We start from the raw sequence: 24770 nt of genomic DNA, 5'->3' as shown, positions 1-24770 counted from the left end.
GCTGCAGAAATGTCTGAACTGTGTTGATGTCCTCTGATACGTGGAAAATCAAAATTTGCAAATGTAGATGATGAAGTAGGGGCATCACTAGTGAAGACTTCGTCTGCTTTGTGTGTAAGGGCAGGGACAGATGGGTCAACTGATGAAGGTATTCTAATCCAATCGTTGATCCCCACAGCACCCATCCATTGAGAATTTCGAGGTGGGTGATGGTTCGGAAGATGTTGACTCCAGAAAGTGAAATGATTGAGGTGTGATTGAAAATGAGGGAGACACTGAGTGATAGTGATGTTAGAGGACATGTATCCATCAAATTAAGCAGCAAGCTCTATTCTTCAATGGAACCAGATGGAGATGTCCGCAATGCAAGATTGGTTAGAGATTCACAGAGTCTGAGTATCTCTGCAGCAGTTTTGACCTGCACATTGCCTTCGAAACACAATGACTTGATAGTTTCACCTGCAAAGTGTTGCTGACGGTGAATGGACTGATGAAAAAGGTGCGCCATAGTTTCATTAGATAGCACAACTTTTTCATAAAGAATTCTCCTTGTCCTGCAATAACAAATGCAAGTTCTCATGTACCAAACCAGGGCCTGAGGTGAGTTGAGTGCCTACCAGTCATACACCCTCCATGAAATAAGGAGAAGATGGCATGCCTCTTTCTGCAGAGAATTGGCGGCCAAGACAAATATTTCCCTTTCAAGTTCCAGTGGTAAGTGCAGCTGAGGTCCAGGTTTCAATTCCATGAGGGTAAATACTGGTAGTATGTAGACTCGTAACTCGTGTTGCCGCCGAAGTGAATTGACTTTGAGGTAACTTTGCTTTGCTTTGAGAACGTGAGAATTCGGTTGACTTTGTTGTTTCGAAGTCAGTTGAAGTGCACTTTGTCCAACTTCAAGAGGTGAATTGAAGTTACTATGCATATAGATTGATTGTTATCATTGCACATCTGAGTAGCTTTTGGCTCCTCTCTGCCTCCCAGTTCTCGTTGCTCAGCCACAATACAGACACTTGCCTAACCAGTGTGTGAGAACAAAGACACAAGATGTGTTGGAGACTTGAAGTTCGGATACTCGGATCTTGAATGACTCTAACCCAATACTGTCCCCCACTGGCAGGAGCGACCAGACCTCTTAAGGATGTTAAAACTCAGAGTGGCAATGTAGGTGTTCTCTCATAATGTCTGTCAACAACAGTGCTAATTCATGTTTGGCGCCGCATCCATCAATGCAATCATCTAGGGGCAATCATTTGGGGTAAAATGCATGCAGCTCTAACGTCACAAAGCTCCACATCTTGGACTTTTCTGGCATGCGGAGAACCTGTTCTTTACTAAGGTATGTCAACCTACTCATATCCCCATCAGTCCTCATGTCAACCAACCGCTAAGGAGGATCCCAAGTTGTGGTATGGTATCGGCATACTCTATGACCAGTATGGCTCCTTGAACCATGCCGAAGAGGTGTTCACTTCTGTCCTTAAGATGGACAAAGGTTAGACTTCTTCTACTTCCTAAAGCATCTTGGTTGATACCCATTCTGCAGAACTAGATTTTGACAAGGCAAATGAAATTTGCTTCCATCTCGGCATAATCTACAAACAGCAGGGCAAATATGAAGAATCCCACTGAAAGTAAGCGACCTGTTTCACGGTGACTTGTGTGCCATCATCTGAGCTAGTGCTGTAATAGAATATAAGTGGATCTTGATACTGACTGAGATAGTAAACCCGCAGTCCAGGGTTGATTTCAATGTAATATTGCAACTCCTTACAGGGCACTGAAGGGCTTGGCACCTCGTCAATTGTGACATGATCCAGCCGGTACCACCAACATGAAGCTACTGACGCCGGTGAGTGGAACAAGATTATCTCAGATCTAGCATTGATATGAAATACAGTTTCAAAGCATGTTTAAACTGTTAGTGGCAACCAGAGGAATGATTGACCCACTAGTCCTGAGTCACAATGTCATGTTCCCAACGCCGCCGCTACAGCAATGACTCTCACCCATCTGACCGTAATGATGCAGCTGAAATTTTATTGGGATATGCTAGTACTACCAACCCTGCCACAGATGACCCGTTTGATGGCCTACAAAGTCTCCATGATGTCAGTGGAGACTGTACACCTGGGGTGGGCAATTTGGGGTATAGAGACGCCTCAGATTCAGATGTAGACCATGCTATCAAGCTTGTTGAGAAGATTGAAGAGGAGTATTATCAGCAACTCAAGCGGGTAACATGCCATTCAGACATTTATCGAATACGATCTGATCTCACCGCTTTTATTTCAAGGACGTCAATGACTGGAATGCCCGGGTTGAAGATGATACAAAAATTTTGCCTCTCTCGAAGAGAAAGCGGCCATGCTCAGATGGTGGAGACATCCAGGCTGTGAGTGAGCTTCCAAGAGTTCTCCTTCCACAAATAATTTTTCTGACAGAGTCCATGCTGCTTCGGCCATAATTTAACCAACTCTCCACAACGGGTGCCATCCATGAATCCTACCACACCAAGGAAGCATAGGAAGCTACAGGCACCGTTCGAGTTCAATCTACACACAAAGAGTCCATCAAAGACTTTGGTTGAGGCACTGTCCGGCATTGAGACAGCTCTTGAAAGACACAATGTAATTCTTTCTAGGATGTGTCAGGTGATGGAGAATCTCAACACAAAGTAGCTGTAATATATTTGTATTAAACACGATCAGACAACTAACATTGAGCGAATCAGCTTTCCCAATATGTGTCTGTACAAATTACCATACCATCAATGACTTTGGTGACATATACTGAAAATATGTCGGGCCAGATCTTCATCAGATATATGTCTAATATTTCTAATATATGTGACCTGTGCACAGATTCATTTGTATACATGCCACACGGACAACTATAGACATTTGAGCGCTATATTGAGGCCTTGTCTGACGCCTATCAGTGGTCACAGTATGGTAGAAGCATAGTATTTGCGCTGATGATACAATGATATACCACAAAATAATATACACAAGGATATATCATTGTCTGCACAAGGCATCCGAGTACATGCAGTATAACAAAAAAGGGTGTTATATAGAAGCTAGGCAGGAAGAAGCGGTTGAGGGTAGAACAGTGCGGCCTGCTTTGAGAATGATTCCCAAATATAATCATGCAGGTTCATGCAGTCCGTAGCATCGAGGGCACCTGGTTTCTCGAAAGTCCGGTCTGTCTATCTGTCTGTCTGTCTGTCTGTCTGTCTGGTCCAGCCGGCGGCAAATAACTTAGCACCAAACATAGCATTACATTTGTTGGTATACTACCCTGTATCAATCAATTCTTCAGTTGTTACAATGGTCGAGCTTGCATGTATAGGCCAAGCACTTTCAAATATTCATGGACTCTCACTCGAAACTATTCTGACCTTTGTCACCTTGGCCTCTGCCATCAAGCAAGACGTGATATTAGCTCAACCTGCAACATATGATGTGTCTACACCTCCGGACTTCATGCCTCCTAGCGTGTCTTTATTTTTGGGCTCTGCATGCTCCCTGACACAAGACTCGGTGCAAATCTGCTGGTCTGTCTTAAAACATGATATCTGGCAAGACAAATTCACACTGCAGCACAACACCCACTCACTTTTTGAGCAATTTGGTTATTGCCATGGCCTGAGTCAGTGCCGGTGTGAATTGACTCGAGGCTATGTACTGATCAAGGACCATATAGCTTACAAGACGTTCTACCCTCCATTCAAGATGTGTACAGAAGCAACTTGTGAACGACGAGCAAATGGGCTACTTTTAAACAAGGTTGAACAACTCCGAGTTGTGTATGTGAGTCTGGAACATGGGACAATACCTGCCTATGATGTTGCAATGCAATGCGAACGTGCGTGTTACATCCATCTCATTGTCACTGACCAGAGTTAATGTTGAATGCACGCCAGGCTGCAAAATCACTTATCACCACAATTACAAAGTTTGCGACAAGGACCGTATCTACTATGACCACACGGAAGGACTGCCTGACACCATTCAAGTTGGTACGCACCACTATGTCGACATTGCAGTGGGTCAGCTCTGGAAGACAATGATGCACGTTGCTTGGTATGTTTACATAAGGCACAAGATCATGCAGGTCGTGCAGTTTGTCATCCACTTCAAGATTCCCAGTGGATGGGCCATGCATATCAGTGTGATCTGCGACCCCTTCACAGCCACCTAAGGCACGACAGTGCTTGCAGCAAACATGCCGCAAGCAGAGTGTGTTGACTCTGTGAGAATTGCAGCCGACAACGATACACTTCACCTTAGGCTTCAGCTTCCGTGGTGGTGATTTCCAATGATGGGGATCAATGGCTTTTGGGGATAAGGAGGGGCTGCCCTTTCGACGGTAAGCGAATCGGAAAAACATGCAGCACTTTGCAGGTTTGTTGCATGTACTCTTGCCAGAATCAGTTTTTATGCACTAGGATATCATGTCACCATCAGGGAACAAACAGAAAGAAGAGAGTAAAGCAATAGTGGACATACCTTGACCATCCACCTGCCTTGATTGCCATTCTCGATACTACGGCATTTGAACCAGTGCAGCTTATCACCACACATGTCACACTCTACAGTTCAATCAGGCTCAGCACCATCGCCTGACTCGCCTGATGCCGACATTACTTGAGTCTTTACAAAGACATGGGCCCAGGGCGAGTATCAATTAGCTAAGACAGAAACCTGTGTTGAGACCACAGCGGTTAGTTAGGTATGAAAGAGGGAACAAATGATGAACTCACTTTGAAAAAGATACAGACAAACATACCACCAGGGTCAGAAAAGAAAGGGTAGTGATGTGGACCAAGAATGAAGCGGGCAAGAAGGGCAGGCGTCGGGAAAAAGGGTAACAAGTGAGAAGAGCGGGAAAGAGAAGCAAGGATAGGTTGATTTGGACCGGCAAATGTTTATATACTATATGTTGAACAGGAATTCTGGTGCCGCATGGCGGAAGCTTGTGTCCCCAATGACATAGTAAGTTTGGCGTTGTGTGCCACCCATGGGAGACAGAGCCATACTGAGGTGACATGGACGGACGGACTTCCTGGACAGACGGACCCGCAGGACGGACAGACGGACCCGCCGGACTTTCGAGAATTCCGGTATCTTGGTAGCATCGATGCCCATGGACGACTTTTTTAGCCACTCCTCAATGAATTTGCCTTCCAACGATATACTTGGATTCCACATATGCCACGTACCACTCGGAAAACATGGGTTCAAAGCGACAAATGCAAGCCAAAACATGTCTCGACCCCATGTCCACTGCGAGGAGCTGGTATGAACCAAGGAGACAAGCCAATTCTCAATTTGATCATGGAGATGTGCCCAATGCACGCAATTTCTAGTATCAAAAGAAGGTTCAAGGGGTAGGAATGGGATGGGGACATCTTGCTCAGGACTTGGAATACATTGAAAACCGAAAACTGGACTTGGCTGTCAATGTTCCAATTCGTCGTCCACTTTTGACTGCGACTTTGCACAAAATTAAAATAATAAAAGATACTGAGAAAAAATTATGCGTACATCATCAGAATATGCCGATGGTGCATTATCAGAGAGACTATCAATTGCCGTGGCATGTACTGCAGGTTTGAGTAACTGATTGGTATCTTTCTTCCATTGATATGGAAAAATGAAGGGGCTAGTAAAACCAACATTAAATAGGTTGAAGTTCTAAGCACACAGAGAATGACTTACAATACCACGGCACTCATCGATAATGTTCCATGGAAGAATCCCTGGAAAATGAACTGTAATCACGAGAGGTTGCAGTGTGGCGCTATGCCTGTCCAGGATTTCAATAATAGGATAGATTGTTGAGCTACGGACAGCAGAAATACTACTGTGGGACTGCATGGAGACGCGATGAGATGTGAGAGCAGAGAAATGCACAGCGTTGCAAAGTGACTGCACATCACATGACTTTTTCGGTCAACTTCTGAAAGACAAAGTCTCAGACGTGACATACATAGCACAATCAAAATGAAGGATAAAATCAACCATATCGACGGTAAAAGTGAGCAGAAAAATGTAAACAAGCTATACTAACAAACTTTCAGTTTTGAAGTCCTGCCCTGACAGCAGGAACTGAATCATTTGCACTGCATGCCCCCGAAAGGGTGGATCTTACTTGTCCATGGAGGAACATCATGTTGCCCAAGCACTTCGACTCAGGGATTCATAAGTGGCATGCCCAGCTGATTACTTCTGGATGCAAAAATTTTGGTCTTTATCATCCATATGAGAAAGCTCAGACAAATGTAAGCAGCTGGACTTCAACCTCAGAGATGAAATTTATGGAAGTCACACAGGTAGAAAGACAAGCCACTCTACCCTCAAAGGTCACACCTTGCACAAAATAAGACAACCTCTTCATTTTCTTGACATCCGAGTCTTGTGTGATCACTCTCTCTGCTTTCACTAACCCCTCCTAGTTGTTGTGGATACAAGCTGCTCCCTCTTTTGTCTCTAATAACCTATGACGGTTTGGTGTCCAGGAGTATTTCAAGAAACCTTATGATTGCCACACAGCCAAACAAGGCCAAATTCTTTTGGTGGTCGTCGAAGGTTCAATGGTTCAAGTTCAACTCAGACAAGATGATGGTATCAATGCACCCTCTTCGCTCATTATCCAGTGCACGGTGTACTTCTGGTTCCACACAGCCAAATCGCCCAAGCTCTAGAGCCTCTCATCACTGTCCGACTGCCGGTGCCCCACTTTCATCTCATTCAACCACTTCAATCCGCCATAGTTCTTCAGCTGGTCAGATTCACCCAAATATCGTTGGAGCAGTGCAGCCAGGCCTCTCAAACCCACTTATGTTGAGGGCCAGCTCACCGAACTTTGATGAGCCCATCAGCACAGGTATCCGACGGACCAGAAATGAGTTCAATGATGACCAGCTGGCACCTGAGCGGCTCAAACGACTGAAAACTCATACGCAAGAGTTGTGCGAGAGAAAGAGTATTCCAGAACACCTCCTTATGCCATTTGTTCAGGTCAGTCCTTTTTCATGTTCCTTTAACACCTATTTCATGAACACATCAAGAGTGGTGACCCTCTAATGATGCTCCTTGATGTCCAAGCAAACATCATTCAATTCTCCCTCAGTCAGCAGGACTCACAATTGAACTGTAGCAAGGACCTTCTTTACTCCAAGGATCTCGAGGTTGGGACTATATGTCAACCTATCCGGATTATACTGATGTGTCATAGAATTTACTCCAGCACCATATGGCAGCAGTCCTTCTCTCTCTGAACCTAACAGCATATGTTGTAGATACTCAACGCCATGTCATGGTAATAAAGCAATATTTTACCTTACACTGTATTCTGACCACGATTATCTAGGATCTCATCTGTGAGCATCCCGACATGTTTAAACTTCCGCCGATCATTTTCGAAGATGCTGAGCTCAAGACTGCTCTGAGCAAGATCGTGACAAAGGTGCTTGCAACTATTCGTGGTCAATTTAAAATTAAGGTGAGTTTACTGATTCATTTATAATTCAAATTTAACTGGTGCTCAGTTGACTGCATCACTTGTCAAGCGCATTGGTGTTGTTGAACTTATGAAAACACTGGCATCTGGCAGTATGGAGACCGATGCTTCACACTGGAATAGAGTTGCATTTCTTGTGCGTGCTTCTGTTTACTAATACCCTTCAAAGCAAACCCAAAGTTTGTCCCAGCGACGCTGCTTGCGTGTGTTCCTGATCGGAACTAGTGACTACAAGGATGCAAATATCAAACAATGTTATTCGCCATTCATCTCACCTTCGTTAGCTGGGGATCTCCATCGCAAAGTGGAGCAAGAGTTGGGGATCAACATATCAGAACACCAGTCTGACATCCGTGCACCAGGTGAGATAGATGCTGATACTGGCAACAATGGGGACACAGAGTATGTTGCTGGCAATGAGGACAACACCCTTAGGCATGACAGCAATGAAGGTGATGCTGAAGCCGATGCCGATGCTGATGCCAGTGGAATTCTCGATGGTAATGAAGCTGCGGAGGATGGAGATTGTGAAGTAGACCAGGATGGTGATGATTCAGGATTTGGCCTCGAAGGCCACATAGCAAAGTGGACCACAGGAAATTTTTAAAACTATGTAGATGCTACGCTCAGTGCCATGCGCACCCAAGCACATGAATCAGCAGGAGATAACGAGGCTGCACAAGAATTGCTTTGTAGGCAACAATACTGCATGTTCCATCAACTGGTGTGCGAAGGAGTGATTATGTGTGTGCATCTCATTTGTGTGTGTATCGCGTCTATGTGTGTGTGTGAGTTTTGTGTGTGAAGAATAGTTGAACAGATCCAGCACCATAGACTTAGAAACAACAAAGAACACCAACAAAGATGATCAATACAAGGGCAAAGTAAGCTAAAACAGTCCCTTGTGTGTACCCCAAATGTATACAAACAGTAGTAGCGATGAAAGCATAATAAAGCTAAGGGAGGTGGAGGCCTAAGGCTTTCCCCAAAGATTCATGGGTGAAATGCGCAATAGATATCCTCTGTCCATCAAAGAATGCCTCCACTTCATGAGGGAGAATGTGCCCTCTTAACAAAATAATTGTACCTGGTTCATAAAACAGCCACAAATTCAACCTAGGAATGAACAGGTGTCCCTTAGTAAATTCTCCTAACGCTACTAACGCTACCCAGCAGTTAACAGGATCTGTACTATCTGGATGGAGGGGGGTTTGGCGGTTGAACTGGAATGATCGTCCCTCCCAGAGGAGACCATCAATGGCGGACCATGCTCTGACATGAGGATAGTGTTCCCGAAGGGCAAAAGCAAATTTCTCCATGGCTAGGAACTGAGGGGGATCGATAAACTGTAAGAGGGCATTGAGCTGGCAGTTGAGTAATTCCAGGTCCAGTACTACTTGGGTAGCCAATGAGAAATGAGTTGCAGTTTTGATTGTATCCCCAGAGATGACGGGTGGATCGTGCTGGATAATGCAAATGCATCAGATGAGTATGACGAATTGTTATGATAGATCATACCGTATGTCCGATTGCATGCCACGCAGAGACCAGTTTAAAAACTCCAGCTAGCTGGCCAGGCACTATCCTATAGGAATTTGCAGAATCCCTGCTTTTTGCGGTCGGCACCCTGGCCCTTATTAAGCTTGACAGATGAACCAAACTGATGTACTGTATGGGTCAGTGATTGCTGAAATGAGACAGATATGAGAAGTGACATAGCTGGGTGAAGGGGAACATACCTTTCCACAAGAGTTGATAGCATTAGGCACATGTAGCACCAGCGGCACCCCATCATGACTTACAGCCACCCGAGGCATTGTTTCATCAAGCCATTCTCGAAGAGGGTCTTCAGATTCATTCCAATGATCTGGAGCTCGATGTTGGTGAGCACGTTCCTTGATGGCATCAGAAAATATGAGTGAAAATGTTTCTGATGGTTAATGAGCTTCACACTCAGATGCACGCAAGACATTCCAAGCATTACCTTGATTAACTAGGGCTTCTTCTACTTTTTTCTTCATTTGTTTTTGAAGTTGGCAGCTTGAACTGTTCATTCTTGCCATGTTCCGTACGACTAAACTCAACCATGAAGACAAATAAATAAGATAAGGCTTGTTCCACTCACTGGTCGCTTGGTGGGGCGTTTACCCTGTTCCCTTGCTGGGGCATTTACCCATTTCCTTGGCTGCATCGGGGTCGTCCGAGTCATCAGTGAAGTCGCTAGTGAAGGTGTCACTGAATGCATCATCATCCTCGCCAGCCACATCATCTAGAGCATCAAGCGGACAGATACTTACAACCTTGTCAACTTAGATTCACAATAGAGCAAGGCAACATACCTGAAAGCAGCTAGCACATCTTCCTCAGTCCACACCTCCCCATCAGCATCGGCTCCACTGATAGCATCTATAGCATTGTCGATTGCGATGGTGGGAATGGTGGGGGAACAAGTCTTTGAGCCCCCGGCATATGTGAGCGCTGGAATTGAGGGAGAACGATGGGTTAGGCTATGAACTTCGGTAGGGTGAGCCTTTTTCTTCGCCTTCCATTTGGAACTGAGCTTGTTCTGAGCTTGGCAAGCGAGATGAGCCGGTTGAGAAGGTAAACGATGCATCTAGAGTAAGCAGCATTCAGCACAACTAAAACACTCTGGGACTGAATATAGTAGATGGTAGGGTCTAAGCCCCCGCTACACATGTTCCTCTCAAATTCGCCTCCTGGAGGCGTCTTCAAGCACTGTGTAGCCTTCTGAGACACTTTGCCTTATGAAGGCGTCATTGAATCGGGAAGAGTGTCGAAAGCAAGAATGGGGGGCCATAAAATCACTCACTTTCACTGCGTGACTGGGCAAGACTGGTTGATACTACACCGCGAGCATCAAATATAGAGCAGTGAACTAAATGCGGGAGAGCCTGGACAGGTTGTGGACGCCGTAGGCAGTGAAAATTGATGTTTTTGAGCCACGGAGGAGCTCTGGACGGCTGCTGGATGGGGTGGAGGGTCCTGGTGAGCGCAATGCAACCACCTGTGGGAGAATGCCGAGACACTAACCGAGAGACTGCAAATTTCGTGCATTAGCACCATCAATTTTTCATTTGCACCCACCTTCGGTCTTGGTGGCGACTCATCCTTCCCTCCCAGTCAGCAAGCTTCGTAGTGCTGAAGTTGACCTTCAGATTCATTGGCATCGCAGATTCAACACAGCAATGCCGGCTGCCAAAAACATGCCCAGCACGAAAGCAAAGAAGGTAAAGGTGTTGATGGAGGCTGTAGGACATTATCTGCGTGGTGAAGCTACACTGAGTGGTCAAGCAACATACCCGCAGCAGCTTGCATTGTCAGTCCAAGAGATAGGAGAGGGTGAGGATGAGTTTGACGACGAATGATGGCCGAGTTTCGATATTTTTGCTCTAAAAACTCTATAATTCTCATTTATAATGCTAACTGTTACCATTTAACACACCTTGTCACCACCCGCACTCGTCCTTAGCACTCACCGCTAATGGATGGTTTCACTGTTCGTGCCTTGTCCCCGCGGTTCCTGTGGATGTGGCCCATAAGTCTGGACTTTTTGAAATGGAGTCCATTGTGATAACAGTCACAACAGAATGCAAAGGTATCAGTTATGGGCTCTGGTCAGCTATCGCAAGTTATGACTATGGTCTCCAAGTCAGTTCCCTAACACAAATGCTCCCTTTTACGGACTAATACTTAACATTTGCAGAGACCCAAGCCAGCATTCATTATGGTGGACGATAGGTTACGGTTCGATTTGCCGATTTGCCGTGATAAATTTCGAAGTCCGATCCGTGATGTTTGCTCTGTGTACCCAGAAATTTTATTAGAGAACGCGTATCTATATCTATATTGATTTTAACCAACATGCAAATGATGCAATGCAGTCTCCAATCGACGAAAACAGCCGCGGGCGTGCACCTCCATTTGGTTCAGTCTTCAGTACCAGTAGTCGTCGTTTAGGGACCCTAGCCTTCGTTGTCAGATGGCATCATGGAGACCACTGAGTCTGTTGCTTTGGACACAAACAAAGGGCTGGACAGCTGCCATTCTCGTTATTGTATTCCTGAATTGGAGTGTTTTCACTAGGCTGGAGCTTGTGGGTTCAGGTATGTCCATGTTCCACTGCCTTGGGGAAGAACAAAGACACTGACTAGTACTAGCACTCCAATTCATTCCAATATTTGTTGTTCCCATTTATGCTGATTGACCAACACCGCGTTTGTGGATTGGCCCTCGACATTTTAGATATTGTTGTGCACAGCGTTCTAGCTTCGCAAATACTATTTAGTCTTCAAGCAAACAGCCTGGGAGCAATCGGTCATCCCCACATACCTATCGACGAATGCGCCGGAAATGCAATTGATTCCAGATGGGTTTCAAGCGTGGCATGAAGGCAGGGAGACATTTACTGGTGCTGGCCAACCAGATCAAGCTTAGATGTGCTAATAATTTTGTGGGTCCCATGGATAGTATTGTCATTTTAGTTGGCTGACTATGAATTGCTCGTCTCCTAGTTTCCCTTTGTCATTGCAACGGGGATGTCGATTGCAGTGGTCCATGGAAGGGATAGTAGCGTAGTCGGCCAATTAACATCATTGACTGGTCAAACCATAATGTCAGAAACGGCTTTAGCTGGAGCTCTGTTGAACCTTCAACAGCCCCTCGAACTCGACTTGAAGCTCAGTGAACCATGAGTAAGACTAGGCACAATCGATCATTTTTCAGATAAGTTCAAACATCCACATTGCTCGAACAATACAAAAACTTGTCCCAAAACAACTGTACTGATTGACTGCGAACTACTAGGCATTGCACTGTCTGCCATGGTACCAAAGCGAAAGTAGAAGTATGACTTACTGTCTGCACAGCCCTTCGTACTGCCGGCTCAATTTTGTAACCTAACTAACAATCAAGCTCCATCCTAAGGCACGCAGGTGAGTCATGTGGTTGATCCTGGTTGCACAGCGACCTGCTCATACTCACGCTAGGTCCACAAACCGTGCCTGTGCAGCAATCCACAGTAGTTTTGCAAGGTGTGTTCAAACAGTATGCACTGACATGCATAGATGCTGTCAAAGCAGCAACAATGGCGATGAAGGAGAAACACATTTTCTGTGCGAGATGATATGGAATCTTCTGAGGGGATCTTGAATGGTATCTCTAAGGATGGGGAACACTGTAGGATGATGGCCAGCTTTCATATCTTGCATACACTTATGGGCACGGTTCTGATCAATCTGGCAGAATTGTTATTGCTCAGGTCAGATGGCAGAAATTTCAGGTAGAACTTGCAGAAACATGTTCAATTACGACCCATGTATCACAACCTGCCATCACTGGGGCCATAGTTCATGATAGTGAGTTCTCTCGCATAAATCACTCACTTTAACCAGTCTCTGGCAGCACTCCACTCTTTGCAATTCAGAAATACATATTTCTCCACTCAATCTATTTGCGTGCTGCTAGTCTTGAAAGAACAACTGGTTCATTCTGCGACCTGGTGTCCACTGCCTCATTCATTTTGGCCAGTCATGCCTGCCGCGGACGTGACATGACTTGCAATACCAGCTTCACTAAAGATTAATTGATATTGATCTGTAAGTATCGGCGAGAATGATGCTAACTTCTTGACTTTGTCGTTGCACTGGCAGGGTCAGTGCAGGTTCAAATGATGAAGCTTTGAAGCGAAGAGTGAGGGGTTAGGACGAGAGGCCGGTGATTCGAGTGAGGGTTCTGTCATTACAAAGAAGAGAATTGTCAATGCCTGCAGGCAGGTTATGATTCAATGGTCATTGTTAATCGAATACACTCCCGCAGGTTCTGCCGAAGTTTGTTCCATGTGAACACAGTTCGTATTATTGAATGGATACTAACTGCTTATACATAGGCCCGACTCAGCGGACCGCGAACGAAGCAGTGGTGCACCGTTCTTGAAGAAGCATATCAAGTTGCACTCTTCAAGTTCTAACTGGCTTACCGATGCTGCATATTTGAACCATGGCTTCGTTCCATCGTCTCTAAGTCTGTCTGAGTCAGGCTGGGGTCGATCGGTCGGTACTAAAGTTCTGGAGTGGTCAAACTATGTCTATTGTAAGTACACAACCGCTTGTGACCTCCTGTGACCGCAATGTACTAACAAATAGTTCAAAAGACTAGAACAAACAGTGATCGGACTTCGAAATAAGTTGCGGCAAATCAGCAAATCGAACCGTAACCTATCGTCATTGATAACTGTCTGGAACCAGCAAAATCTGCAGTTCAGATCGAGGTCGTGAATCCTTGTACTGCAAATTCTTATTTGCAAAGTTCACGCCACAAGATCGACGGAACGAACTCGGCATCTCGGGATGTCCAACAGTTGTGTGCCCACCTGCGCCCACCAATCGTGAGCAACCACATTTTTTCTCATATGTTTCCTCAGGCCTTTGACCCCCGTCTTGCGTCTAATCAGCAGGCAAAAAAAACAGGACCGGCAAGATATGTCAGTGTAGTTTCTTGTTCTTGACCTTTCTCAACTGAGGCCAAGGAGCAAACTCCGTCCAAAAACCCTCTTTCTCCAGTGCGGATGGATGTCCCCACTATTTCTCACAATGTCAAGATGGGGGACTCAACAACAGTGTCTAAGATCATCTCCCTTCCCAGACTCCTCGCTCGACCCAAGCCCATTGAGATCCCGGTGTCCACACTTCAGGCTGTGGCACCTGAACTTGTTCACACCCATCATGATCAATTACATGCACGATGGACTAGAATGCCTTGGGCCCGAGTAAGTCTATTCATCTGGTAGTTGATCAATCATTTGACGAATCATTTTTCAGCATGCTTTGTGTCCTTGCAGGGATCAAAGCTGAACCTGTTTCCAATGTCCTCCTGCGGGAACTTTCGATAATTGTCAATGATGTTTTGTCTGACGTGCCCACCCACATGTTCGCGGTTTTCTCATCCCGCCAGCCGGCCCCTGCTCGCTGTTGTCGTGTTACGTTATTTCCTGCACACAATCTCATTTTTGCTATCCACTGTGCGAACCTTCCGGTTCTACCTACTCTAACACCAGCAATCGCAGAGTGCACAGGCCAAGAGATTAAAGTGCCAGTGGTTCCGTTGTGCATCCCTGCCCCTGAGATCTTCCCTCAACTCTCCGCATTCCTATATATGAAGTGTATCGACCACCTTCTTGGGTCACTTATGCCACTACCCACCCCACCCCAACTCTACCTCGATGATCCTACCACTGTCATGCCTCTTCTCAGACAGTTCACTCAGAAAATTGCCGATACCTATATGGTGAGCGTCACATTACCAAAGTGCACAGCACGTGGCGCAATACAATTGCACTAGGCATTGCCGACGAACGGCTCTGGTGTACCCTTGATACAGCATGGGAAGTGCTCTTCACGTCCCTCGCAATTTCCATGGGAAAGCCTAGCCTCACCTCATGACAGAGGGCGCATAAATAGGACATCTTTCATATCAACTGCCCGAAGTTTTGATGCAGCCGTCTTTGAAAAGCCTCCCATCAGATATACTGAGGAGCACGGTGAGTCACCTGCACTTCTGGTGAGGCTGACGACTGAGCTGATTGACTCTGTACCAGAGCATAATCTGCGGCACCAACACAGCCGCACGTTTCCTGACACTTGTGGTGCAGAACAGCAACAGCAAGGGTACTCATTTAAAGGCATGTTTCCGTCCCTGACTCATATACCACAAATTGAACATGCTTCTTGCAGACTATCGCCATTACAACAGCCCGCAATGCATACATAGATGGAGACTTATCTACTGACGAAGAACTACCCACACAAGATATTACCACCGAACAACCATACTCCCTACGTCCATCACTCAAAGGCATGTTTCTGTCTTTGACTCATATATATTACAATTCGAGCATGTTTCGTGCAGATCCTAGCCATCACAACTGCCCGTATTGCATGTGTAAATAGGGACTTATCTACCGCCAAAGAACTACTTGCCCAAGATGTCAACACCAATCCGAACAACCATACTTCCTACGCCCATCGTTTATTTGTTATGGCGTGAAAACACGACTGGGACTGTTGGTATCGACAAAACAATGAGGGCCATCTGCCTTGGATGGTTCAACAGTAAGTCTGGAGTTTGCAATGTCATGCAGGCTACAATCCTCATCCACATTTCACTTAGCTTTTACGAAAAATAAAACCAGTGCGCCCCTTCTTACTGGCGGAGATGCTGCCCTCACTGCAAGTGATTTTGACAGGGCCATTGACTCATACTCAGTGGTGATCAACCTGGATTCTAACGCACCCAGACATCTCGTACTGCAAAGTTCCTATCTGGTGTGTAGGACAAGTGGAATTGGGGCGTGTAGATTGGTGTTATAGATATCTTTATAATGTGGTGGGAAAGCATTGTGGGTCAAGTGAAACAGTGATGGTAGTTTGGCATCAATTTGGCAAGATGAAGCTGCCAGTTCTCACGTCCCCACAGTGAAGGCTAATGTAAGCCTGTGCTGCGACTGTGTCTTGATTCTCTGTTTCACTTCTGACCATCAGCTCAATGATTTGGAATTGATCAACAATGAAAATTAGGGCTACTGTGACTTCCTGTGTACTTTTCTGTCTCGCTGTAGAAGAGGAATCTTGACTATAGGCGAAACACTTGAAACAAATGGGTGCTCTACTTCAAGACCAGGATACGAGACAACGACTCAACCCTGAAGGACAACTACTGAGAGAAGTTCCTCGAAATAAAGATTTGAGGGAGACTGTATGAGCTAGGCGGGCTGCTAGCAGGCGCGAGAAGGTAGCACGCGCGAAGGCGCACGTGATGCGAGGCAAAGGCGTGTGAGATGCGCGCGTGAGCGGGAGGTCCTAGAATGCGCACGCGCGATGCGAAGGTGCGCCTTGAGCGTTAAAGGAAAGGTCCTATTGAGGAGTGAATGCACAGATGGATGATTGACAGGAGAATAAGATCTGATATCAAGTGAGGAGGTGATCTATACACTTTCCAGTACACACAGATAAGGGGAAAGTAAGTACCAGAACCAAAAGAAACCCTTCTGTATTTAAGAATGGAGATTACGCTAAGCGGCGCGCTTCCGAGCGCTGCTCCCGAACCGAGTAACCATATCAACTCTAATTATAACTAAGTTTAAATAGACTTTCTATATGTAGCGCGGACGTCGGACCGAAGATTTCATTAGTTCAATGGACAAGATAGGAATAATGCACCAGCAAATCAGTAAGGACATGGGACGAATGGACGGACAATAGCGCGAAGACCTAGGAGAAGGCACGCATAAGTGCGCGCGAGTACAGATAAGGCGCACGTGAGTGCGCGCGAGACTGGTCCTTAGGATTAGAGCTGTAGCATATAGGAATGTATGGGTAAAGGCCGGATATTCAGCATTGAGACACGCGAGTCTCTACATCGCTTTTTCTCTTTTAATGATGGATTGTCACCGCATGTGATGTGGATCACCGTGCCCCTGTGATTTCTCTGACAATGCAGGACTTGGTCGACACCGTAGGGCTTGTGACCATTACAAGCATCATATGAATCTACAGGCCCAGCATTTCAAACACCTGGCTCATGAAGACCCAAAGCAAAGCAGGGCATTCAAGAGGGTAAAACCTGCACCCTTCCTGGCCAATGACACTACCTGAGTAAGTGTTACGCACTAGATCATCCTCCAACGGTGGTAGCATGATGTATCATAGGCTATGCCTTTGTCCTCAAGTAGCGGAACACAACAGTCAACTCTCAACCATAGTACTCCCCTGATATTTGATCAGCCCCACCCCATCCAAGTCGCTCCACCCCCATCCGATAATTCAATCAGTGGCAATCGGAGTCCATCTGGTTCAGGCGTGGGTTCTCCTCTACAAGACCCTTCTAGCATCCTGGACTGTAGTCATAATTCACGCACAATTCGCATGTGGAGATTACCACTACAATACAGGGATGAACTTCCAGAACCGCCACCACCCGCTATTCAGCATCAACAAACTTCCCTCCCCAAACGTGTAATTCTTCATGTCTTCGACTCCATCTGCACCTGCTTCAACAAATTTGGCATTGCTCGTGAATATCGACATCGCCCCACCTACGATCCAGATGCAGCTGTATCAGGAGATGATCTATCAAACATACACATACATCCTCCTCAATCCAATATCGACGACAGCAGTACACAGGACATTGAGATGGCCTCCTCAAGTGATCCTTCTACAACACGGCCACCATGGCCATGGAAAAGTATGTCGGTCTGGCGCTTGATGTCTTGGTTGGTGACTGGGAGTGATCAGAAGTCTGTGGCAGAGACCAAATGTCTGGTGAATGAGGTGTTGAGGGCAGAGGACTTCGATCTGAAAGATTTCGAGAATTTTAATCCTGACGCTCAGATGAAGCATTTTGATGCTTCCTGAGGATCACATGGACGTTCCAGGCATGTTTTTCAGCAAGATGGCTGGAAGGAAACTGATGTAAAGATAATGGTTCCATCCAAGGAAAAAAATCTCAAAGGCAATGGCCGCATGTTCTCGGTCTCTGGGCTCCTCTACCGGCCACTCGTTGCAGTTATCAAAGCTGCATTTTCGGAACAGTTGTCAAAACAGGTTCCACCTAACGCCTTTCAAGCGTATTTGGAAATCGCCAGTAACTGGACGAGAGCAACGACTTTATGATGAGCTTTATACCTCCGATGCTTGGATTCAGGCTCATGACGAATTGCAGAAACAAAGAAGAGAGGACGGTTGCAAACTGGAAAGGGTTATTGCAGGCCTCATGTTCTGGTCTGATTCCACTCACTTAACACAGTTTGGGAACACATCAGCATGGCCAGTATATCTGTTTTTTGGCAATCTATCAAAATATGTCCGTTCAGATCCCAACTCTGGTGCTTGCCACCCAGTAGCTTTTATTCCCACAGTAAGTCATTCAGTCATCAGTCAACACAAGATACCTTTTGATTTCTATCTCACACAGCTACCAGATGCCATTACACGCTTCATTTCTTCCTTCCTGCAAAGGAAGAATTACCGTGATATACTTACCCACTGTAAGCGGGAATTGTTCCATGCAGTGTGGTCCATCCTGCTCGACGATGAATTTATCCATGCCTACAAAGATGGCATTGTAGTCAAGTGCCATGATGGAGTATATCAACATGTTTTCCCTCAAGTATTCACTTATTCAGCAGATTACCCTGAGAAGTAAGTCTGATTTCCCTTCGTTATATTTTATGTTGTGACTAGTAGGCCATTGATTATTTTAGAGTTCTCCTCGCAACCATACTGTGACAAAGGCAACTGTCCGTGCCCCCGCTGTTTAACACCCAAGTCAATGTTTGATCGCATAGGATTTTTACGTGATGCATCACAACGGATGAATCAGGCTACGAACATTTTTCAATGAGAAAGTCTCCAAAGCATGCAATGCCATATATACACGTGGTGTTCCGATCAAGGGAACATTAGTGGAGAGCCTCTTGAAGGAATTTTCCTTGGTGCCTACTATCATGAGTTTGATTGTGTTCATGTAATATTAATTGAGTATGGTTGACTCGGACATTTCCCAGAACAGCTTCATAGACCATCTTTCACTACCAGAGCTGGACTTCTTCCCCATCATCGTAGTCGACTTACTTCACGAGTTTGAACTTGGGGTACTCAAAGGAGTGATGATGCACTTGATGCGGTTGCTATATGCAATTGACCCTCGGAAAATTGACATTATCAACGAAAGGTATCATCGTTTTTTTCAACTCTACTTCATTCTTAGGTTTGATGTCTTCACACACTAGGTTTCACTCAATTCCTTCCTTTGGGAAAGGGTCAATTCGACGCTTCCCTAAGTGTGTTTCATCAATGAGACAGTGAGTTGCTAGACATTTTGAGGACATGCTTCAGGTAGCTTTGCATCTTACATATACAATGCATTTGAATTAGCTTAATGCTCTAGTGCGCCATACCCACTTTCGAGGGGCTTTTCCCAGGGGAACATGATAGTATTATTAGGGTTCTCTTATTTCACATGGCTGAATGGCATGCCCTGGCCAAGATGCATCTCCACTCCGATGACACTCTTCATTTACTGGACCAGTCGCTCCGAAGGCTGGGAGATCAACTTCGAAGGTTCTGTGCATGTACTTGCTCAGCTTTTCGAACCACAGAACTTCCTAGCGAGATGGCTGCCTGTTATCAGAGACAACATGACTTTGAATCTCAATCAAGACCCAAAGTAGCTGAGCGGACCGGACCTCATCCAAAATCGTTCAACCTTTTTACCTATAAGTTACATGCCCTCGGAGACTACATACACTCTATAAGATTATTTGGCACCACCGATTCCTATACTACACAGATAGTAGGGGCATTATTCAATGATGTCTGTTCCTGGCTCACTTTGATGCAGGGAGAGGTGGCACATCGCCTCATCAAGAAATTCTATAGGATGACCAACAAACAAGATGTACCAATGCAACTAGCAAAGCATGAGAGGCGGCACACATGCTTCAGACGGCAGCAGCAGAGTGTTGAAATAGAGGATCCCATTGCAAACGTTCCGGAACTTCACCACCATCTTTCCGATTCCTGGGTCAATGTCATCAATCTTGCAGCTTACCTTGGTGACCATTCATGTGATCCCGCCGTCAAAGTAAGAGTGAATCTTTTGCTTATGTCATCTAACCCACATATTGTATAACAGGACTTCATCCCAAAGCTCAAAAATCACCTTTTGTCTCATATACTGGAGCTTGAGTATGATGGTGATGAGTGTATATTTTCAGATTCAGACAGGAATGACCTACACTTCATTGACAATCTATCTTGTGTCCAGCAATCACTGTCGTTTTCGAGTCAATTACACCACCTATGATATGCGACGTGACCAAGACTCGATGAGACCAGGGTACAACTGCAATGTCATGACCTTGTCAAGGGAAGAACATGAGGGTGCACATCCTTTCTGGTATGCGCAGGTGTTACGGGCCTTTCGCATCCGGGTATTGCATACTGGATCACAAGCACGAAACCTGTTTGTCTCAAACATCAGCAAACTACAATCTTCTGTGCAGCTCTGTACAGCACTACAGAGCCACAGCTTGGTCCCTTCTGTACAGCTCTGTACAGAACGTCCCAGCAACATAGTAAATAAACCAAAACAAAGTCGCAATTTTGGCATTTTAAAATGCCAAAGGCAGGAATTGAACTTGGAATACTACAAGCAAAGTAACAAGACATAGTTACCACTGCACCATAGTGCCTTTGATATATACAAAATACAATAACATTTATACCACTGTTACTCAAGCCTCATAATGTTTTCAACAAGTTGTACAATTTGCCCTTGTTCAAATCTATCACTTTTATGTTGTCTAATGTCTCAAAGTTCAAATAGATCTTTTCTTCAGTGAAACATTACACTCAGCCTTAGTTTAGAGCAAAGCTTATTAAATTTTGTACAACTTGTTGAAAACATTATGAGGCTTGAGTAACATTGGTATAAATGTTATTGTATTTTATATATATCAAAGGCACTATGGTGCAGTGGTAGCTATGTCTTGTTACTTTGCTCATAGTATTCCAAGTTCAATTCCTGCCTTTGGCATTTTAAAATGCCCAAATTGTGACTTGGTTTTGGTTTATTTACTATGTTGCTGGGACGTTCTGTACAGAGCTGTACAGAAGGGACCAAGCTGTGGCTCTGTAGCACTCTGTAGGAGCTGTAGAAGGCCATTGTAGTTTGCTGATGAAGTTTGGAAGTGCTTTGGGTTCGATGGCTTGGAGTGGATCCTACCTATCGCTGGGGCCTTAAAGAAGCACGTCTACCCAAGGTCGGATTCATCCCTGAGACTGACAATGATGCCTTTGGTTTCCTCAACCCATCACTGGTTATCTGTGGTTGCCATCTCATTCCAGCCTTTTCAGATGGGTGTTCAAATGCCCTCCTCAGACACGGTCCATCTCTTGCAAGAGGTCAAGGTGAAATTGATGACTGGTCATTTTTTTATGTGAATATGTAAGGCGAAATTGCCGCTACCACGCCACAACCTATACTCACTCTTCTTCGCATCTTTGCAGATCGAGATATGTTCGCAAGATCTGTTGGAATTGGCGTTGGACACGAGATTCAATATGACTCCTCGGCAGTCAGACACCACCACAGTGAATACCAGGACGAATCATTCAGTTGTGAAGATGAGCTAGACCGTGATGGCGAGGCAGCAAGTGAAGTACTTGAGGATGATGAACATGAACTAAGAGTCGACGAGGATGATGACGAGGATGATGACGATGAACATGAGGATGAGGAAGACAATGTGGAAAGTACTAACAGTGACAGCAGTTCTATGGACGCCGATGAAGATGAAGAGTCAGCTTCTGCGCTGGAGTCAGACAAGGATCAGGATGATGAATGCTATAGATTTTAACCCAACTTAGAGTTTGTACCACGCATGACCTCTCAAATGATACTCACTGAGTGCTCGTTCATAGTACAGTGAATTGCGCGAGCACCATGATTGGCTGCTCGTCAGGCAGTGGCTCTCACTGAGACTAGCACAGAGTTCACTTGTTGATTTCAGTGTGACATATTCGTCCTGCGTGGTCTGGGTATGAACTTGACGAAGCAACTGTGCGTTGGGCTCAGCGTGAAAGAGAACTTGGTGTTTGAAAGGCCTGGAAGTGCTTGGAAGGGTGTAAATTTGCCGTGTCGAGATCTTTCAATTTGTTTTGTCCTTAGAATTTTCAAATTGGAATGTGCTTGCTTTGCAGCTGCCAGTCAGGCCGCTTTGCGTCTGCGGCACTGGCAGGGCTCACGCTGGTTCGAGTCTGAGTACCTAGTACTAAAGGTCCGAACTTTGTCTGAGCTTTAGTAAAGCATGGGCAAGATAAAGTGAAGTGACCGTGACATACAACAACTTACCATAATGGCATCTGCAAGGTTGTATATGCCAAAACCTTTGTAGAAAATCTCCCTGAAGATAGAAGCGATACCCTATACAGAATTTGGCATTTGTTTTACAAGCGTATTTCAATTCTTCATCCGGAAGAAGAGACTTTTTACCTGAAGATAGAAGCGAATGAACACTTGATAGTGATGACAAAACATGGAGCTTGCATGATAAATGTGTTTCTCAGAATATAATTCTTCGACCGAAAGGGCATGTTTTGCTATCTCAAAACAGAAGCGGTGCCACTTGATAGCGATGACAACATTCAGAGCTCACATTACAAGGTTATTTCTTGGAATATAATCCTGCAAACGGAATGACATATTTGGTCATAGACATTTTTAGTGATCCAACCTTGTCATGCTTTATATTGTTATCTCAACAGCCAGTATGATGACTCAGCTTTATAGATTAAATAATTGCATATCACGATATGAGGTTTTCAGTGGTGATATTCATGGTAATGCATGGCATTTTCAGCTTCCCGAACCGTATGCATTATTGGGATATGTACTGTATTCACATTTGCTTCTCTGCGCAGGCTAGTAGAGCTAATCGTCAGTTCATCCACGGTGGATGTTCGAATCAGAATTGATAATACCAGAAGGCTATCAATGATCGAGAGGAAGACATTCTACAATGTGAGTACAACTATTATACAAGGTGCGCGTTCTCTTCAAACTACTCACAGCCACGACAACTTCCTGTGCTAGGGCGTCAATCTTGTTTATATCCCACACCCCATTAATGGGCATAGTGAAAATGCTATGCCACTGCTGCTGTTCCCAAATGGTGTCGGTGAGTACGCATTAACTACACTTACATCAGTGAACCGGTGAACAAATGAGAATACTATGTAAAGCAATATATTGTGAAACATCACCACAATCTTCGTAAATCTGCTGATCACTTTCACATGGGAATATCTGGCTTTATTGAGGAAAGACGAATTTGCAAGCGCACTAGCCAAATAGTACTATTTGCTTTGCGAGCTTTTGTACTTAGATGGATCGGCAAAAAATTTAACGCGCACAGGTTCATGAAATTGAATACAGACAGAGACTGAGAGTGTCACCAAAGGAGGTTTCAATGTGCTAAAATGAAACACATTTTGGTGAAGTTCCAAATGGTACAGATGTATATCATCTGGTCCTCACACGATACATTTTCCTAGTTCAAGATGAGCATCACATAAAAGGGCACATGGTTTTCGGAGTGCCCTTGCAGAGCAAGTCGAGGCATTCTGATCAGCATTGGCAAATGCGAATAGTATGTTCAATTGACATCACAAATCCAAATGATCGGCAGGGACATAGTGATATGTGTCTTTCGAGGACACGTACACTCATTACAGTGTCGCTCAGACACACAATATCCCGAATGTGTTCGGCAGGGACAATAGCGATCAGTGTCTTTTGAGGAGATGTCGTTCATTGGTGTGTCGCTCAGACATGCAATAATTTGAATGTGTTTGGCAGGGACAATAGCAATCAGTGTCTTTCGAGGAGATGTCGTTCATTGGTGCGTTGCTCAGACATGCAATAAGTTGAATGTGTTTGGGAGTGACATTACAGTTCGTGTCTTTCGAGGACATAAAATTCATTGGTGTGTCGCTTGGAGCCTCGATATCTTGAATTTGTTCAGCAGGGACATGATAATCCGTGTGTTTTGAGGACACGAATGTTCATTAATGTGTCCCTCAGACACACGATGTCTTGAATTTGTTTGGCAGGGACATGACGGTCCATGTCTTTCGAGGACATAATGTTCATTGGTGCGTTGCTCCGACACGTGATAATTCAAATTTGTTTGGCAGGAACATAACGGTCCGTGCCTTTTGAGGACATGACATTCATTGGTGCATCGCTCAGACACACATTATTTTGCATGTGTTCGGCAGGGATATAAGTATCAGCGTCTTTCGAGGAAATGTCGTTCATCGGTGCATCACTCAGACACATGCTACCTTGAATTTGTTTGGCAGGGACACAACACTCCGTGTGTTTCAAGGATATACTATTCATTAGTGTGTCGCTGGAACACACAATACTTTGAATTTGTTCGGCAGGGACATCACGGTCCGTGTGTTTCGAGGACACGATGTTCATTGATGCGTCCCTCAGACACACAATGTCTTGAATTTGATCAGCAGGGACATGACGATCCTTGTCTTTCAAGGAGATGATGTTCATTGGTACGTCGCTCAGACGCGCGACATCTCGAATGTGTTTGGCGGAGACATGATGATTTATGGATCATGAATTTTGAGGAGATGACAAGG

The 24770-nt window shown here is 45.1% G+C and overlaps 7 protein-coding genes across 7 annotated transcripts; 5 read left to right on the top strand and 2 right to left on the bottom strand.

Annotated features, from left to right (window-relative positions):
- Positions 1-1341: 1341 nt before the first annotated feature.
- On the top strand, positions 1342-1632 carry F5891DRAFT_1191657 (uncharacterized protein; the record flags this gene model as incomplete). The annotated part of the gene is made up of 2 exons (XM_041367480.1): positions 1342-1495; positions 1547-1632. The coding sequence occupies 2 exons, from the start codon at positions 1342-1344 to the stop codon at positions 1630-1632; spliced, it is 240 nt and encodes a 79-aa protein (XP_041223305.1).
- A 335-nt stretch (positions 1633-1967) lies between these two features.
- Positions 1968-2681, top strand: F5891DRAFT_1191656 (uncharacterized protein; the record flags this gene model as incomplete). Its single annotated transcript, XM_041367479.1, has 3 exons — positions 1968-2237; positions 2297-2395; positions 2445-2681. 3 exons carry the CDS (start codon positions 1968-1970, stop codon positions 2679-2681), a joined length of 606 nt encoding a protein of 201 aa, XP_041223304.1.
- A 651-nt stretch (positions 2682-3332) lies between these two features.
- F5891DRAFT_956765 (uncharacterized protein) lies at positions 3333-4206 on the top strand (the record flags this gene model as incomplete). The annotated part of the gene is made up of 3 exons (XM_041375426.1): positions 3333-3636; positions 3709-3870; positions 3929-4206. 3 exons carry the CDS (start codon positions 3333-3335, stop codon positions 4204-4206), a joined length of 744 nt encoding a protein of 247 aa, XP_041223303.1.
- A 944-nt stretch (positions 4207-5150) lies between these two features.
- Positions 5151-5417, bottom strand: F5891DRAFT_914425 (uncharacterized protein; the record flags this gene model as incomplete). The annotated part of the gene is made up of 1 exon (XM_041373684.1): positions 5151-5417. A coding segment is annotated over one exon (267 nt), but the record flags the coding sequence as incomplete, so codon positions are not given.
- A 1128-nt stretch (positions 5418-6545) lies between these two features.
- On the top strand, positions 6546-8137 carry F5891DRAFT_1191655 (uncharacterized protein; the record flags this gene model as incomplete). Its single annotated transcript, XM_041367478.1, has 6 exons — positions 6546-7028; positions 7079-7198; positions 7246-7329; positions 7381-7512; positions 7559-7666; positions 7700-8137. 6 exons carry the CDS (start codon positions 6546-6548, stop codon positions 8135-8137), a joined length of 1365 nt encoding a protein of 454 aa, XP_041223301.1.
- Positions 8138-9115: 978 nt separating this feature from the next.
- F5891DRAFT_982455 (uncharacterized protein) lies at positions 9116-10718 on the bottom strand (the record flags this gene model as incomplete). Its single annotated transcript, XM_041377212.1, has 7 exons — positions 9116-9269; positions 9333-9425; positions 9679-9822; positions 9870-10144; positions 10361-10393; positions 10582-10588; positions 10636-10718. The coding sequence occupies 7 exons, from the start codon at positions 10716-10718 to the stop codon at positions 9116-9118; spliced, it is 789 nt and encodes a 262-aa protein (XP_041223300.1).
- Positions 10719-14367: 3649 nt separating this feature from the next.
- On the top strand, positions 14368-14987 carry F5891DRAFT_1129842 (uncharacterized protein; the record flags this gene model as incomplete). The annotated part of the gene is made up of 2 exons (XM_041364448.1): positions 14368-14781; positions 14838-14987. The coding sequence occupies 2 exons, from the start codon at positions 14368-14370 to the stop codon at positions 14985-14987; spliced, it is 564 nt and encodes a 187-aa protein (XP_041223299.1).
- Positions 14988-24770: the final 9783 nt, after the last annotated feature.

Source organism: Suillus fuscotomentosus (assembly GCF_016647785.1).
Source record: "Suillus fuscotomentosus strain FC203 chromosome Unknown F5891scaffold_44, whole genome shotgun sequence".
Lineage (NCBI taxonomy): Eukaryota > Fungi > Basidiomycota > Agaricomycetes > Boletales > Suillaceae > Suillus > Suillus fuscotomentosus.
The sequence above is the reverse complement of the archived record's forward strand: the minus strand, read 5'-3'. Positions and strand labels throughout refer to the sequence as shown.